General features: G+C 36.9%; 1 protein-coding gene across 1 annotated transcript in view; it reads left to right on the forward strand.

Moving 5' to 3' along the window:
* The window catches only part of LOC124859666 (VPS10 domain-containing receptor SorCS1-like), an 80,711-nt gene that overhangs the window by 3,273 nt on the left and 58,373 nt on the right, over nt 1-19,065 (forward strand). Inside the window, exon 2 of the mRNA XM_047352571.1 lies at nt 18,847-18,914. Within this exon, the coding sequence (XP_047208527.1) occupies nt 18,847-18,914 (68 nt within the window). The remainder of the gene's footprint in view (nt 1-18,846; nt 18,915-19,065) is intronic.

Consider the following 19,065-nt stretch of genomic DNA (forward strand, 5'->3'; position numbering starts at 1 on the left):
TTGCAAGGATAGCTGTGCACTACAGACTACGAAGTATTAGCCCCTCTCTCTTTATTTATACATGCTTGGTCACACACAGTTCAAACATCATTCAGGGTGGTGTATGTGTGTGTGTGTGGGGTCAGAAAGGTTAGGGTTCATTTGTCTTGATTATAAACAAACAGAGGAGGTGGGAAGTGGGCACCTGGTGTATAGCCCCCAGATGCTGCTAGTAATAAAAGCATAACTCATTCTTGTGACCATCTCCCCTCCTGCAACATGTAAGGAGGGAAAAGCACTTAGATGAGTGATAAACAATACAAAAAGTCATAAAAACCCTAACAAATATGAAAATCATCAGGTCAAACTGTCTATTCACACTAAACGTTATTCTTGTTTTAAAGTCTTGATTAATTTGGACCTCCAAAACCTGGTTTGGTTCTTGTTTGTGCAGCACTTCTGCCCAAGAACCAATCACTCAATAGTTAAACAACTCATTTTGCTCACACCAAGAATTCCATGCTCAATTCCGACATTGTGTTTCTACTTACATTTTTATTACCTTTAGAAGCAAGCTTTTTGAACCTTTGAAAACTCAAGAAGACAGATAGCACAGGAGAACATGGCTTTTTATTGGGATAAATGTTTATTTTTTCTAAATTTATTTCTCATAAACGAGGGTGAAAATAAAAATGCGACATATGTGTTCAAGGTTTTGGAGGGCTGATGCCTCCCCTCGGTTTATGCTGGGCAAGACCAAGGACATTTTGATTGGCTCACCGGGCAAACGGAATGACAAACACATTCACACCGACATCCAATTTAGACCTTCTGATTCCCAGAACAGCTGAATAAAAAAACAGAAGAAACCATGTCTTCCATATTGCTGAACAAATGCAGATATAAAATAATACTAAAATATGTAATATAATAATATGTTTTCTAACCTACTTTCAAAATGGAGCCTTACATCTGTGAAATTTAATTAACCATTTGAAATTCATAGATTGTTCGAAATAAATTTCAAATCTCAACTTCAATCGTGACAAACCTTGGACAATCAGAACAAAACCGTACATGCTCCACCTCACTCTAAAAACCGTTGGATATGAAATCTTTTACATATGCATCTTTATAGAATGCTCTGCCCTTGGATGATCATAGAGGTTCAGAGAACCTTCGATGAACAGAAGCTTATTGAAACAAAGCATCTGCCATACATGCGCCCCACAGGATAGCCGTTCAAGGCTGTGGTAGCATGAATGCAAATTAGGAAGTACCTTTTTTATTCAGAACAAACATCCAAGCAAATCATCTAATTATTTTGCAGTTGTTGATGTTGTTGAATCAAATTATTAAAGCCCGATGATTACTAGCTTGAAGTTTAAATGTTCGATCTCTGATGGCTAAAACCTTGGTATTGAAAATTAATGGACAAGTACATCCATCAGTGTTCTAGCCACTGAAATAAGTAGCACCTCTTTCACGTTTACCAAGGTTTTACTATTCGTATGGATTGAAAAGCTGAAAGGGATCTTCAAATTGTGATGATTATTTCACAAATGAGAAAAAAAATCTTTAGCAATAAGGCTTGAGAAATAAATGACAAATGTTGATCAGGAAACGAGAAGAAAAGAAAATATCAGAGCAAGTCAATAACATCGAATAATTCAGATATTGTACACTCCTTTACTAATGAGCTACTTTACAAATGTTTGACTAATTTAAATTTACTGTTAATTATATTGCTGATTCACAGTAAGGGGAAAATTACATGTGAAAACAAAGACCACCTTCATTTATAAGGCATTACAAGGTTATTGTCGTGTGATTAATCATCTAAAATCTTCGAAAACTCCAGTAGCATAATTTATAATGAGGCAAAAGCTTGTTTAAATGTCAATATTTCATCTAAATGTCACCTTGTAAGCAGACAAGCTGAAGGACTGGAAAAAAAAGCTTAAAACCATAGTCTAAGCTGAAAATCTTTAACTTGCTGATTATGAAATATATGGCTTATTTTAATATAAAACAAAATGACTGTTTCTAACAATCTACATTTTTATATATTTAAGAATGATTGACACAAAACAAGAGTATGATAATACAACTTGTATTACTTGTGCATATTCATAAGTTATAATATCACTGAGTTTCTGTTTTAAAGTATTAAAAAAGTGTAGCTCAGATGCCATTTGGATTTATTACACAGAGAGCCTTTATTTCTGTTAGCTTTGATGATTACGGCTTAGAGCTGATGAAAACCCAGAATTCTGTTATAATATTACATACAATAGGACCAATAAAAATTATTTGAACACAGGCATCTTTCATAATGAAAAGTGTCTCCATGTACTGTAGTATATGCACTAAATACGTGATTCTCCTTTTGCATGAAATACTGCAACAACACTGTGTTGCATGGAGGTGATCAATCTGTGGCTTTACTGAGGTCTTGATAAATCCATGGTTGCTATAATAACAGCCTTCATCTCATCTGAATTGTTGGGTCTGGTGTCTCTGATCAACCTCCTGACAACATTATCTATGGGATTTAGGTCAAGCCAGTTTGCAGGCCAATCAAGCACAGTGATGCCATGATCATTTAAGTAGGTGGTGGTACTTTTAGCAGTGTGGGTTGGTGCCAAATTCTGCTGGAATATAAAATCAGCATCTCCATACAGCTTGTCTGCAGAGGGAAGCATGAAATGCCCTAGTTCCCGATAGATGACCGAGCTGACATTGGACTCCAGAAAACTCAGTGGACCATAACAAGCAGGTAATACAGCTTCCCAAAGTCATCTCTGTGCAAAATGTGATTTCATTTGAAAAGAAAACTTTGGAGCACTGAAAAAAAATCCAGTCCTTTTAATTCTTAGCCCCAATGAGACACTTCTGATATTGCCTTTGCCTCAGGAGGGGCTTAACACAAGGAGTGAGACAGCTACAGGTCATGACCTGGATATATCTGTGTGTGGTGCCTCTTGAAGCACTGACTTCAGCTGCAGTCCACGCCCTGTGAATTTCTTTTAAACTCTTGAATGGGCTTTGCTTCACAATCCCTCAACGCCACAGCTTTCCCTGTTGCTTGGGCACTTTTTCTCTACCTCACTTTTTCCTTCCACTCAACTTTCCATTGATATACTTGGATACACTCTGTGATCAGTCCTCTTTTTTAGCAATGCCCTTTTGTGGGTTACCCCTTGTGGAGGGTGTCATTGACTGTTTACTCTAATTTTCTAAGAAATTTAATTTTGGGTTTCTATTGAGAGCCAAAATCAAAACCCTTCATCCAACCATCATTGAAATTTACCAAATAAAAGTTTAAATAAATTCAATAATTTAAAGGAAATACCAATCTTTGTGAAATGAATGTATGTAATATTTGAACTGTGCCTTTGAAATAAACTGATATCCTTCTACAAGCTAACAATAATTGGTTTGCACTGATCCCATGTCCACTTCTTTGTGGTGATGTCTAGTATTTGTAATACTCTGAGTCCAGATGAATAAGCTGCCCGTGTACTTCCTATTCATTTAAAGCAAACATCTGCTCTATTCTACAGTAAGACTCTGTCAAATGTCAAATACAAATTTCATTCATGGGGAATAGGGAGGAATTTTACAATAATGAACAAATTTAAACTAGAAAAAAGATGCCACAGAGCTCAGTTTGTTTGTGTTCAGTTATTCACGTGGACTTTGCCCATCTAAGTAAAAATATAAATGTCTAGTTATAAATAAAAAAACAAAACAAAACAATACATCGACCCTGTCATGTGTTAAGGTAAGATATTACCATATTATTTTCTACTGCTAAGGTACTTAAACATTTATTAGATCATCACTATATTTAAAAATGTAATTGATAATAAATACATTAAAGACAACCACAGAGGAACAACAAGATCACAAATAACAGTGTAATTATTTATTTAACAAAAGACATTACAAAGAGGTAGAGGCGTGTTAAAAAATTATGTACACCCCCATTATTTAATAGGTTGCGGAATAACCTCCAGCTCTAACAGCTATTCTTTCATTTTTTACCTCATTAGTCCTTTAAGCTACTGTGGAGCCATGTTATCCCATCATATTGTGGTGTTATGGACACTAGAAATTCAATCGTTTGCATTATTCACTCCTCAGAACATGCTGAATGCCCATAACGTTAGACTGAGCTAAAGTCATCCTTTATTCTACAGATTGAGTGTTCAAGACTGTCAGAACATTCAGCTTTTATGACAAGAATGTATTTATTTAGATGCATGTCAACAAATGACAAACAATGCTCTTTAACTAATGTTAACATAAAGTTTTTCATGCTCATGACTTAGCCAAATGAATGCATTCTTAGCTTTTGCTGTCTAAAATATTTCAATGCATATTGATAACCTTGAACATAATTTCTGCTTCCAGTCAGGGATTTATTTTATCGAGCTTATTGGAACTCTCTCTCTCTCTTTGTTTTTCTGCCTGGGGTATGAAAAGATTTGGGCTTCACAGTATCATTTATTAATGAGCCCTAAAACAATTTGGAATACATTGCAGAATCAGTTGCTATGTTTAAAGGTCCAGCATTTATTAGTCTTTATCTTTCCCTACAATACTTAAGTTGACATAGACTTTACAAACTCCTGATTATTTTCTTATTTAGGCATTCTGTTGCTGACTTGCTGCTGTGCTTAGGAGGATTCTCATGGTGACTGACCCAGTTTGGCCTGATTTGCAGATGTCAAACAGAGGGACTCACATCAGACCCCGCTGTACCTTGGTGTACAGAAGAATTTGGCTTGCTTAATGACTGCATGGTGTCCAGGTTGTGTGGCTGCAAAAGAAGCTCAACTTATCAGCATCCAACCACTGTGAAAGTTGGTCTGAGGTCTTTGTTCTTATTTGTGGTTATTTTGTTTTTGTGTTTCAGCACATCTCAGCTTTGGTCAATCCAAATGTTACTGTTCAAGAAGCCTTGTTTGTTTACAAGCCATAGCTGTGGTGCCGTGCTGTCTTTAGTGACACAAAACTTTCTCTCAGTGACCCTTCAAACAAGCTGTAGTTGTTCAGACTTTTTATACTTGTGCGTCCATAATCTTAAACATTTAAATGTTATTTGGTGCTTTTAGATACTCTGAGACATAAACCCATAAGATGTTTGGTAGCTTTTCGAAAATGATTTCTGCTTGTTGAACCATTTCTCACTGCAGAAAGGTGGGCTACAAATAAATTAAAGTTGATCTGGTAAAGTAGACAGATTAATGGGCAGAGACAGTTGCTTTTCAAAAATTTTGATTTCTTTTCTGCTTTACATTGTGTTAATGCACACCTGAATGCCACAGCAAACTGTCAGAGCTTCTCTTTTCATACAGCTGACAACCTTCAAAACTGAACCAGTGTAATCTTTATATGAGACTACAGGATATCATCATAATTTAGGACAGATAACCGATAAAATGATCTCAAACTAGAATGATCAAATCAAATCTTTATTGGCGTTGTTCCAAACCACAAGAAGCAGGAAAGGATAGGGCAGAGAACAAGAACAGAAAGAGCCGTTCCTGTAAATGTTATGCTTCAATAAAAGACTATAGTTTATTTGTTCTGCCTGCATGATAAAAATATTGCATAACTCATGCAACTAAATACTTAATTTTATATTAAATAGCAACATTTTAATAATAGGTGATAAAATTGTGATTTTCCGTCTGTCAATTCCTTATACCCATAAGTTACAAATCTTGTAGCATTACACCCATATTTTTCCCACTTGTGGTTATAAAATACAATATGAACAAAATAAGTTTAAAAGCATTTGCAACCAAAGCTGTTAGGATGTTAGAAATTTGGATTTGTGTAAAATAGTATTATAAGTATCATAATTATGGAGGTGCATAAATAAAATAGTTTAAGTAATAACAAGTAGGGGCAAGAAATCGCAGAAAAAATATAAAATCCACTTGGGTAGAAAAACCTAAAAGGTTCAATCAAGGCTCTGATTTAGTGGTTTGCTTGCACCTTTTTACCCAACTCCAGGATTTACTGAGCTACAGTGTACAAAACACAAAGTTGGCCATACTTGAATAAAATATTCATTTGTAATGTGTGTTTCATGTACATATTGAAAATGTTTAATGAAAAAGCACAATTAAATATGTAGGATAAAATACTGTATTTGTGCATATGAATTTTTGAGAAAGAAAGAGAAATATAATAAAGTGAAGATTAGAAACACAGATTAGAGTGGATATTTTACTGTTACTTTGATCAGGGGAAAGAATAAAAAAAAAATCATATTAATTTGAACCTTAAAATCCTGTTCTTCATGCTATTCCTTCCCTTATATCCAGTATCCCTCTTGTATCTTAAAATTGATTGACTTTACTTGTTACCCCCATAGAATAATGCGTATTACATAAACAGATCCACAGGCACAGTTGCCATTAATAACATATTTTTTAAGCACCAGATTGAGGGTGAAGATTCATGTTTTTCAAAAGCGAATGCATTAACAAAACTAATTAAATACTCTTTAAACTGTTTATTCACATAATTACCAAATCTGATGTATGTAGACATCCTTAAGTTACACTAACAGGAAGGATTACTAACTAGATTTCTCCATATCTTACAGCCATTTTGGCTATAGCCATCTAGTTGATTAAATAAACTGAAATTTAACAATAGAAGTGGATCTCTGTTGCCTTTTCTGCTACTTTGCATTTTTGTTTCAGCAACTTGTTCACCCTGATATACACATATTCTGTTTTAGGAATGGAAAAAACAGTATTATGACCTAGCCTTCATTCTAATTCCTCAACACACTATATCTGCATAAACATTCAGTTTCCTGGTCCTACAGGAGACATGAAGCTTTCTTCATAAAGCGCACTGAATGCTTAGAGAAGCTCCTGGCAAATGCTTTGAGCATGAATCTTCATGGGCTCCTCCCTCTCTGGGGGTGGAGTGGAGTAGGGGGTGGGATTTCGCACTGTTGCAGGGATTGAACATCTCACACATAAATATATTCATGAAAAGCATAATGACAGGAATAGTAAAAGCGCCACTTAGAAAAGTTTATTTTTGTGATCAGTTTTGGGTCTGTGGAGCCTCCTTTGCTGCATGGACAAACCCCAACTCATAAAACTGAACTCTGCAAAAAAACCACTGGCTGTCTTAGTTCAGGTCTGTCAAGTCACCAAGCCTTCCCATGGTGAGCTTCTCTGACGCCTTCAGATCCTGCTGAGTGTGTTTTTTTTATATATTGCCAAGCTGTGCTTGCCTCCTGAGTTTCCTTTCTTGTTTGCCAAATGCGGCCCAACGGAGCAGAAATTCAGAATCCAAATCAGGTAAAGATTGTTTTTCCAGAGGAGCATGACGTTAACTTGCGGGGAGCATAATGAGATCTCACCTCTTTTTTTTCCTTCTGTGTGTCACAGAGACATCTTTTGTGCTTCACTTCTTTGTGGCAGCTTAAATCAGACTTATGCTGTGTGCTCAGCCTGTTTGCTTTTGTGACTCACTGTTGTTTCATGATCAGCTTCAGAATAAAACATAAAGCCTCAGAATGGTTGCAGGAGCAGCAGGTAAGGAAGAAATTAGCTTTTTTTATTTGGAGATGCACCCTTAAAATAATATGTTAGAAGAGTTGTTTTGTTGGGATGCATTTTTTTCTTCAGCTGAAGCTTAGTTATATCAGTGCTCCATCTATCTATGAAACTCCCTCCAAGTTGTGTTGCTTTTGTTAGCGTTATTTTTTTGGCCATTGCTCAGTTTACATCTCGTTTGGTGCTTCAGAACACTTTTATATTACAGTCGCCACCTGCAATCATCATTTAAATGAGTCGCACCATCTGGTCGATGTATGAAAACCTCATATTCAAAACTATAAGTCTGGTTCAATCATTTACGCTCTTTATTTTGGATATATCATGTTGCATTATTGGCAAACCTCAAACACAGTTGGTGAGCCTAATAGGACATATGGGTGAAAAAAAAATCCTTCCCTGGCATTTTTGTCCCATCTGTTGTTTCACTTTATCAGAGGAAATGCACTTTATTAAGTAGTCCAAGAAGCTTTTGGTTTTTCAACATGTGACTAATCTTTTACCATCTCCCTCAGCACTTACACATTACAGACTGAGTGCTGAAGCTTTAAAAGGGATTTTGAAAAAAAACACAGACCTCTTGGCCCAGCGGGTACAGCTTTTTGCTTGGGTTGAAAGTGCCAGCCCAATAGCTGTCTAATAATTGCATGGATTGATCAGAGCCCCCCCTCGTACACTCTGAGGTTTCTGAGCTCAGCAGGCCGCTGTGTCCAAGCAGTTGAACCGGCTCGGGCTTTCAGTTGTGGTGAAGGAGCCAATGATCCGAGGGCATAAGCCTAAAAAAGATGGAAGTCATTTCAGAGGGTCTGTCAACCAAGCCTCTACATGGACACAGTGCTCTTGTCTCAGCATGGGGTGGCCAATAAATTCAGACACTTGCTGTTCAGCTTGAAAGCCAGAACTGTAACACAAAGTATCTGAAGTGAGCCTATTGAAAGTACAGCTAAGTTGTTCACATCAGTAGAATTACACCACCAGTCACACTCCAGCTAAACTTTATGACAAAAAATGTTTCTTTATCTGCTGTGTTAACGCTTTCATCTGTGAATATTTGAGTTTTATGAGAGAGTAGGTAGTTTATACTGTGCAAAGCAATATTGTGATGCTTCTTTTATAATTCATGTTTGCAGTGACCTGACATACACGGGAGCCAACAGCTCCAACTTCAAACAAGCCAACTTTAGTTCAACATCTGGCCTACTAGGAAATGTTGCCTTTGTTAATGAAGTGATATAAATTGATGTGACAGACAAAAGCCTCTGCACGTTTTAGGTCCTGCTCAGGTGGTACTGAAGTGCAGCACTGTGCTGCTGTTCTACGGGCTCATCTAGGTGCTGAGAGATTTCACAAGGCAACAAAGAGTAAAATTGAAGTAGACACTTCTGTTGTTATGAAAGGTGTTAAGTGATGCTGTTTAATGTGGTAATTTCATCGAGTGCTATTCCACTTCTACTAAGGGTTTCCGCTCAGTTATATTTTTTTGGTTTTTAATTTATGGAAGTGAATCTTCTGACCCATTGCTATCATCCCTGTTTCATTTTGTCCTTTTGGATAAAAATCTGGTATTTCTTCAGTAGCAACCTTGACTGTAAGAAATCTTAGTATCTTTGAGCCACATGTAATGTTATGCAAAAATAGTAATAGACAACCCTTGAACCTTTTCAAACTGCCATGTTACAACCTTGAACTTCAATGTATTTTATGGGGTTTTTATGTGACAGACCAACACAAGGGAGTATGTGAATATGTTAGATATGCAGTTTTCAAGATGGTTTTCTATTAAAAAATGTATATACATTTGTATTTAGCCATCTTTTTTTGTTAACCAGAAATTAAATCTAGTACAGTATAAATAATAATCTTGGTATCAATATAGATATTTAGTGAAGGCTTCAGAGATTTTTATCAAACCTCAGTGAACAAACAGCATCATGGAGACCAAGGAACACAGCAGACAAGTCAGGAATGGCGTTGTGGAGACGTTTAAAGCAGGATAATGATCATAATCCCAAACTTTGAACATCTCACAGAGCACTGTTCTGTCATTGAAAAAAGGAAATACGATGGCACAACTTCAAACTTACCAAGACGTGGCCGTCCTCTGGCAAGCAAGGAGACCGTAATTCAGAGAAACAGCTACGAAAGCATCATGATGACTCTGGAGAAGTTTTAGCGATAAATAACTTAGGCAGGAGTGGCTGTCAACAGGAGAATATTTTGCTGTGCACTCAGCAAATGTAGCCTGTTCAGAAAAGTGGCAGGATGAAGGCCATTGTGGAAAACAAGCCATAGGAAGACCTCTTACAGATGAGGCTTCTTGCTTTAAGAAATATATCCCAGTAGAAAAAAAGTATAAAGAAAACAATGGGTACAAATACTCAGAGGCACACTCTAAATACATTTAAATGTATTTGAAATGCCTTTATGTTGCATGGAAATTTAGTTTCATACCTTTGGTAAAAATTGTTTCTACTGAAAATGCCTTGCAAAGTGAAGGCATTTTAAATATTTTTCACTTTATCCACATTGTGCCTCTGAGTTTTTTTTGCCCACTTGCCTTTTTCCTTTTTTTCCACTGACACATTTTACCTAAGAGCATGCATAAAATGTCAGTATATCTGTTGCATCAATAGAGCTCCTATTTGATCATATACCAAGGATCCTGCAGCCCTTTCAAGATTCATTGGGTCAGTAGGAAGTTCTGTTTAAAGTTTGACACAAACCATGTAGGGGACACAGCAGACATCTGGAAGATGGTGCTCTGGTCAGATGAGACCAAAATGTACTTTTTTTTTGCACCATCTGGACGCTGTAGATAACGATGAGTGCAATATTACCATAGAGAAACATGGTAGTAGCAGGATCATGCTGTGGACATACTTCCCTTCAACTGGGACAGGTAGCTTGTCTGAGTTGATGGGAAGATGGATTGAGTAAAATAAAGAGCAATTGTGGAAAAAACTTGTACAAGGCTACCAAAGACTTAATAACACAGAACATACAGCCAGAGATGCAATTAAATGACTTGGAATAAAGTAAATGAATGTTTAAGAATAATTTTGTAAAAATACAGATCTAAATAGACTTGAGAAAATGTGGTAAAATGTAAAGAGACACGCTCCATCTATTCTGACTGAGCTGGATATATTTTCCAAAAAAGAACAGGCAAAAACCTCTAGATGTGAAAGCTGGTTGAGACATAACCCACAAGATTTGCAGCTGCAGGCGAACTAAGGTTCCTCAGAGTTTAGACTCAGAGGGCTGAATGCATATAGATGCTACAAGTTTAGGATTTTCATTTTGTTTTTTGTGTTTTTATTGAAAACCATAAATCATTTTCCTTCCTCTTCATAAATATGCAGTACTTCATGTTGGTCTACCATATAACATCCCAACAAAATATTTGTGTCGTGATCTAACAAAACTTGAAAAAGCTCCGAGTATGTATACTTTTGCAAGACACTATAAAATCGAAGTCATAGCTAAACCTATGATATTCAGTTTACCAAAATCACATTTTCTTTTAATACAATTGTTCTTTTCTGCACTGTTGCATTTAAAAGCTTGAATTTATCGAACATGTGTCTTGTTGTTTTTAATATTTGCCATTATTATTGATATTCCAGTCACTAACTCCTGTTACAATTGTTATTATGGAATCATCCATCTGTTTAATTGCTGTGGCTAAATGTGATGACAGTCTTATTGATGAGGCAACTTAATTCCAATTGCTGATGAGGCTGGATCAACATGCCGCTGAGAGTGGGAATGAATTTCAGTGAGCCCTCTTGTGTCAATTGTTTCTTTCTTCAGTAAAAGAGTTTATTTTGTGCTGTCTGGGTACCTATACCATTTAACAGCATCATTTCACACCAGTAATCTCCTCACTCTAAGCCCTGAAAGTCACCCATTAGGCCTCCATTTATTTAGATGTAATGATCAAATTCATCCCCGTCTATTTAGTTCCAAGAGTTGAGATTTACAAAGGATTACAGTTGAGAAATCCATTTGCAATCTCTTGGATGTCAGGTAATCCACTTTGGAGACATGTTGGTGCTATTGTAGTCTAATGAGTGCTGCAGTACATGACACCTTTGTTGGAATTCAAAGGGAAAGATATGCAAAAATATGTGGGAAACAGAGTCTGCATTGCCGCTACCTGGTTTGTTCTCCAATCATTAAAAGGAGAGCCTTCATCTAGTGATTTCAAATAACAATCTAACGGTTTGCAGGTCATGCTGAGCTTCAAGCATCTGATGCCTGACACAACTACAAAGTGAATATTGTATCGCTGTATTGATGCATTAACTACAGCCATGAAACACCACTCATAACATAGAAAGCTTTTAAGTCAGTAACAAGGCTTTAGGCATCTCACTGCAGCTGCTTGTTTATTACCAAATAAATGCTTACATTTAATTCCAGTAGAGGAGAAGGGAAAGGAATGTAATTTGTTCTAATTTTGCTCCAAGTTGTTTTATTGTAAATGACTCTGTCAGTGATGGTATGACCTCAGGAAGGTGGACAACTAGTTTACTGGTAGACCATAAATCTTTGCAGCCCAGTCTGGACACTGAACCAAAGTTGTACCAAGCTGTGTAGATAATTGCCAAAAAAAGGATCCCCTTAAAACAATGTCATACTTCCATAAAAAAAGGAAGAGTAGAGTTGGATATTTCTAAGTCTGCTAAGTTGTAATTGTTAAAGTCAGAGTGTTATATTTGGGTGTCTGATTTTATATTTACAATGCATAAATAAGGTAAGACATGTCATGACGGGAATCGCGAGCTGTGCAGGGACCCATGAAGTATAAACAAGAAAAATTGAAGACTGATGGAATACATAATGAATGAATGTCAATATTTCTAATAATCATGTATTTGGATGAATATTACAGAAAAAGGAAAAAATGAATAAAACATTACTATATGAGTAGAAAATCTTTGAAAAAGAGTTGCCTTTGACTCATCTGTGACACGCATCTGTCTCTTTTAGATGGTTTACTGGGGTAGTGTGCAGAAAAAGGTATAGCAATAAAAAATAGTGTGTAACATTTGCAAATTTGTCTCTCCAAAATTAGAATTACATCAATAAGATTCAAATTTAAGATTTGGGGCTTTAAATTTGGTTTTAGGTATATGTAAAGTCCAACAGTATTCTCATATGCAGGGCCATCCTGAGGTATAGGATAACTTGGGTCAGCAACAGGACAAGCTTAAAGAAATGCTCCAGTTGCACACATACTAAGAGCAATCTTTAGATATAGGTTGACAGTCACATTTTAAACTAATTTATAAGGCATACTTTGCTGTAGTTTTACTTCTTTTTCAAGACTAAATTTGAGAAATATGTTCAAAAGTGTGAAAGAAAAGAAGCGTTCACAAGGCTGCAGAAAGATGAAAGAACTTGGGTGTCATTGCACAACATAATGCCCACTCAAAACAAAAGCAGTGGTAATAAAGTCTGTTGCTTGAATTTCGGTTCATCATATGAATATTTATTTGATCTCTATTTGTCCAGCAAGGAGGAGGAAGTCAGGAGAAATACTTACTGGGAGTAGTAGCTCAGAGACCTAGCAATCTGGCACGTTATGGAGAGAATATAAAAGCACTCTGTGATGAGCCCAGTCGGTCTGTAGTTCATCACAGTGATCATTGACTTCTGGTGAAGCTGTAGTATGAAAAATTAAAGTTTCAGCAGATTTCACATATATTTAACTTTTGCTGTGGTTCTGACCAGAATTGTTACTTTAATGTGAACAGCCACGCATCACCATATCATTCCAACAGCAGCTGGGAGGAATGCATTCACCAACGCCGTTTCAAAATTATTAGAATCAGAATCAGAAAAGCTTTATTGCCAAGTACGTTTTTGGACATACAAGGAATTTGTTTTGGCATAGTCGGTTCAATACAGTACAAATTAAACAGTATAAACATATCTAAAATATAATATAAATATATGTGCACAGTTTTAAGTGAGTGAGAGTAAATATAGAGCAGTATAAGATGCAAGAGCAATACAACAGTGCAGGTGATCATTGTGCAAGTATGGCAGTGCAAGTAAAGCAGGAGTCCAAGCTGAGCGTTAATGTAACGCATTGAGTTACAGGTTACAGGTGTCCTGTCAGCAAAAAAGGGGGGGGTGTGGGGGAAAGGGAGAGTGTCAGGGTGGTTTCCGGGCTTTGTTAACCAGGCTGGTGGCAGATGGGAAAAAACTGTTCTTGTGGCGTGAGGTTTTGGTCCGGATGGACCGCAGCCTCCTGCCAGAGGGGAGAGTCTCAAAGAGTCTGTGACCGGGGTGGGAGGGATCAGCCAGAATCTTCCCTGCCCGCTTCAGGGTCCTGGAGGTGTACAGTTCCTGGAGCGACAGTAGACTGCAGCCAATCACCTTCTCAGCAGACCGAATGACACGCTGCAGCCTGCCCTTATCCTTGGCTGTAGCAGCGGCGTACCAGATGGTGATGGAGGAGGTGAGGATGGACTCAATGATGGCTGTGTAGAAGTGCACCATCATAGTCTTTAGCAGGTTGAATTTCTTCAGCTGCCGCAGGAAGAACATCCTCTGCTGGGCTTTCTTGATGCGGGAGCTGATGTTTGGCTCCCACTTGAGATCCTGGGAGATGATGGTTCCCAGGAAGCAGAAAGATTCCACAGTGTCAATTGTGGAGTCACAGAGGGTGATGGGGGCAGGTGGGGCTGGGTTCTGCCTGAAGTCCACAACCATCTGCACTGTCTTTAGAGCGTTGAGCTCAAGGTTGTTCTGGCTGCACCAGTCCAACAGATGGTCCACCTCCCATCTGTACGCAGACTCGTCACCATCAGAGATGAGTCCGATCAGGGTGGTGTCGTCCGCAAACTTCAGAAGCTTGACAGACTGGTGACTTTTAAAGCAAAAAAACAAAACAAAACAATGCGCACCAACACGCCGAGGCGACCATCTGCGGCGCCATCTTGAAATTTTTTTTATAAGTAGAGCGTCACAAAATCTGTGTCGAAGGGGCTGCTCTTGACACTCACAATGATTTTGTAGCTGTAGTAAGCCCACAAATATACAGAGCAGAGGTGCTGCACGTAGTTCCCAGTTGTTTTATCCAATTTCCAGGTCTGTGCTCTGTCCCGCCCCTGTCATTTCTGTCCAGTAGGAGCAATGACTGTCACCCATGTGGCTTTGTTTACAAGCTATAGTTCACTTGCAAAAAGTACAATTTGAAAGCAAACTGCACCAACCAAAAATAATAATGTCCGCTTTTGGTCCAGACCAAACAAGCGAACCAAAGGACTTTCCTGGTGTGAAAACACCCTAATATAGCAGTCATAACGTTATTCCAATTAAACCATTTATCCCACCAAACTATATAAACTATATGTCCTTCTGGAGTTGGTTTATCCACAGAAACATGGTTTTTGGCCCTGACAAATCACTTTAAGCCACTGACACAATATGGTGGGTGGAAATAAACTTAAAATGCAATTGCACAGCATCTGCAATCAAACACTCTCTTGTTTATTTAGCTCAGAGACAAGAACTAAAAAAATATTTGGTGCAGAATCTAGGATTGTTTTGAAAGAGCGATTATGAATTTAATCTTGAAGAATAAACTAGAAGGTGTTTTGTATTGATAGATGACATCTAAAAAGTAAAAGAAAAAGAACTAAACTTTATGCTTACAAATAAAAGCTGCAGTCGGTGGTTTGGCTGTGTGCTCCCTTCACGAGCTATCTGACCCAACCACGGGATGAACTGTGCTACATTGTACTCCCTAAGGTTTGGGTTGTTCCTTTCTTTAAATCCAATACTTCCATATTATTCCATAATACTGAACCATGTTTTCAACAGAAAGAATATGTATCAGAGTATCCTAGACTCTTCATTTGTTTACTTTCTTGGAGCACATCTATGTTTCCTGCATGAACTTTGTTGCAAGTGCACGCTATCTTTTCTCTACATTGCTAATAAGCGACACTTTAATGTTATTCCCGTTAGAAATGGAATGTATCTACAAAAGCTTTTTTTGTGGTCAGATACTGCTTTCATTCTTTCAGTATGTATAGGTCTATGGTTCTGAAATATATTAATATTTGCCCTTTATATTTGCTGCTGTATGTCTGAGCTGGGAAATCACTTCAGGCACATTGTGGCTTGTTATAACTAGATCAGCAAATATTTTTCCATGGTTGCTTGTGAATATATCATCAAGGTTGGCCCCTTCTCCTCAAAAAGAAATCAAAAAGAAATAATTCTTTTTAACATATATTTTACTATAAAGATTTTCTCCTGAGCCAAAAACCTTGTTGCCAATTAGGGTCATCATTATTTGTCAGGTCTTTGCATGCTTCTCTCCACCTTAACTGTAGAACTTGAGACAAATTAGTTTAAAAATTATATTTCAAACTGACCCTGCTTAGGTCTACGGAGAACCTTAGGCCGGCTCTGCTCATATGTACCATGAGAGCACCGGACGTTGGTGTACAGTGGGGGGTTAAAAGTTAGTATAAAATCTGAAGATTTGCTTATTTTCCTTTTTAATCCAGCCGCAGTGGATCTCCTGTTTCTATCTTAAAGTTGAGATTGAATTGAGAGGATAAAAAACAACCTTGTTTACATTATGAACTACTTTCTTTTTATATCAATGTCACCCCATACAGTCATAACGGCTGATAATTAGGAAGTTGATCTGAAAAAGCTGAGCAAGATGCCCAGATAGGCTTCCCTGAAGAGCAGTGTGGTGTGCAGGCTTTATGACTGATCACTTTGGCAATTAATTTGGATAAATAACAGCACAACGTTTCTCCCCCAATTACAGTTATTTTTTTATTTCTAAAAATGCCTTTTTTTAAGTAAGTATTTATTGGGGATAAATAAGGCAAACCTCTGTGTCTTCTTGGTTTGTTAAAAAGAAACGTTCATCTTTAAAACAGTAAACACGATTTTAAACATTAGTAATTACATGGAAAAGCACTTTGTTTTAAATTTTTATATTTTCTTAAGAGAATATTCCTAACACTGTTGTGAAGTAATAATTTACAAAAACCTTGAACTCTATGGCTTAGTATGCCAGTTGTTAAAGACCTACAGCCCCGTGTTCTGCTGGGAAAGCTGCTGGGACACATGATTAGTTTTTTCTCAGAATCAGGGCTGGAGTAAGACTCATTTTCCTAGACTTTTTTGCCTTAGAGTGGGCCACTTAAATTTGCAGTCACTTAAAAAAATGCATAAATGAAAACATTACTTCAGCATGTAGTTCTGTACATTATCCTTAGACTTTTACATGTTTTTTTTTTTAAATATCCAAATTTCCACTTAAGGATGAGCTATATTTCTCTGTATTTTCAGACTTTGTTTCCTATTCATTAAGAGTTTATGCACATCTTGCATCACAGCAATGTGTTTGCATGGCCTCTCTGTCTGACAGTCAGTTCACTTCTGTTTTTTTTTTTACAGTTTTCCTATGGTTGCTGATTGTTTCTAGCTCTAAACCTGTGCCACCAGAAACTGAATTTGAATTGCTCAGACTGAATCTGTATTCACATAATTTTAAATTAATGCATTGGTTTGAAAATTAAAAAAGCAAAAACAGAAGAAATCAGTAAGAGGACAAATACCTTTTACAGCACTGTGCTATTATACTGGAATTTGTCCTGGTGCAAGCAGTCTGGCCTGCCTTCTTGGTTTCAACCCAGTTAATGACTTAAATTAACACCAGCCCTCATGGCCCATAATCCCAGTGGACCTCCTTGGATTTTTCCTGCTTCTCCTGGTTAGCTTCTCTGGGCCTGCTCAGAATACGCACAGATAATTTTGACCTTAAATGTAGACTCTCTGAGTGTTAAGATTAAGCCAGATTGAGTGAATTTTATTTTATCAAAAATAAACTAATGCTTCTAACAGTTGACCCAGATGGCTTCTGTGTCCCAGCAGTCCCTTTAACAGTGCCTCAATTTGGTATCTTTCTTTTAACTGGGGAAAGATTATTATTTACAATGAAATAATATAAAAATGCTATTTTCAGCTTTGGTTAGTTTTTAATTTTTATTGTTGCTGTAAATACCTATGTTTGTTTTTTACTAAAATCACTATATTTGCATATATGTAACATTTCAGACACGTTGAAGACATGTAGACATATTGATTTAATTCATGCACACATATTTTCACAAACGACTTATAGGGGACAATGTGTGAAACAAGTTGTTACTATTTTGAATGAAAAATACAGATGTAGATGGCTCACGTGTTCCTATAGCCACTTTTAAACACACACTGCTTTGTAAAAGGTGAACGACAACTGAATGTGCTTTTAAGTTGCTTACTCTATTGTAACAGACAATGTCAAATCTGACCTGCTGCAGTCACATTAATGTGTGCACTGCAGCACTGGGTTAATTTGTTATTCGGTTCTATCAGCTTATCAGAGGAATGAACAAATTGCACATTTGAATAAAAAAAATAACATCGCTCCTTAGATCATCAAACACCACTATTTATAATTAGCTTTAGCATCCAGTCATTTTTAGTTTTTATTTCTGCTAACAAAAAACACAAACAAACTATAAACTCAGTTTAAAGGCATTCAAACTGCCCTGAATCATCTTCTCTGTGTGTGATTAAAGTAAGATCTTAAATTCCAACTACTCCCATCCAGCTTCGTTATATTTACAGTAACCCAATGCATCGTGTTTGGTTGATTTTTGTAGCAGAGCGGAATCTTGTTATGTGGAAATTGTCAATGAACTTAGAGTTTGAGATGCCTCTAATTTTCGAATCAGTTGTGTGGTAGTGATGTTTCCTAAGAGTGCAGTAAAAAATATATTTAATGAGTTCAAAACAAGTAAGCTTGTTACAGTCCAAAGAAATCCACGAGAGTCTAATACTAAGTGTTCTATGATCATAAAAATGCAGATTGATAAAAATTTCAAGGTTTTGCACCTTAATATGGATCATGACTAGATGACATGGGAGAAAATCATGAGAACACCTTTTATAATAATAACAAGCACTTGGTGTTTGGTCCAATATTGCTCATACAGCAAACAATGAGCAAGTTTCCCCTTTTATTTCTGAGTTGTGTCTGAGTGAAGCATGAAGAAGATTAACTAAACTATGACAAACATCTGAAGGACTGAATGTTGCCGCTTTGACACATCAATCTGGACCCTTTAATGTTACATATGTCATACCTTTAAAAGACTTCTGTGACACTTCACTGCTGATTTTCAGCAGTCATTACACTCTTTTAGAGTAATATATTTGATCTGTTTTGCAGGTGATACTCATGTTGACAAAATACTATGACTTCAACTCTGGCAGAGTAACAGAGAGTTCTTTGTGGAGGTAAGCTCTTCTGTGAAATCTTTGCACTTTGATGAACATTTATTTGTTGTTAGATATTCCTGAATTGTCGTAACGGTCATATTTTTTGCTTTCTCTCACCTTGACTGCTAACAAAAATATTATAACATAGAGAATGCTTTTTGTTTCAATA

This window comes from Girardinichthys multiradiatus, chromosome 22, assembly GCF_021462225.1.
Source record: "Girardinichthys multiradiatus isolate DD_20200921_A chromosome 22, DD_fGirMul_XY1, whole genome shotgun sequence".
NCBI lineage: Eukaryota > Metazoa > Chordata > Actinopteri > Cyprinodontiformes > Goodeidae > Girardinichthys > Girardinichthys multiradiatus.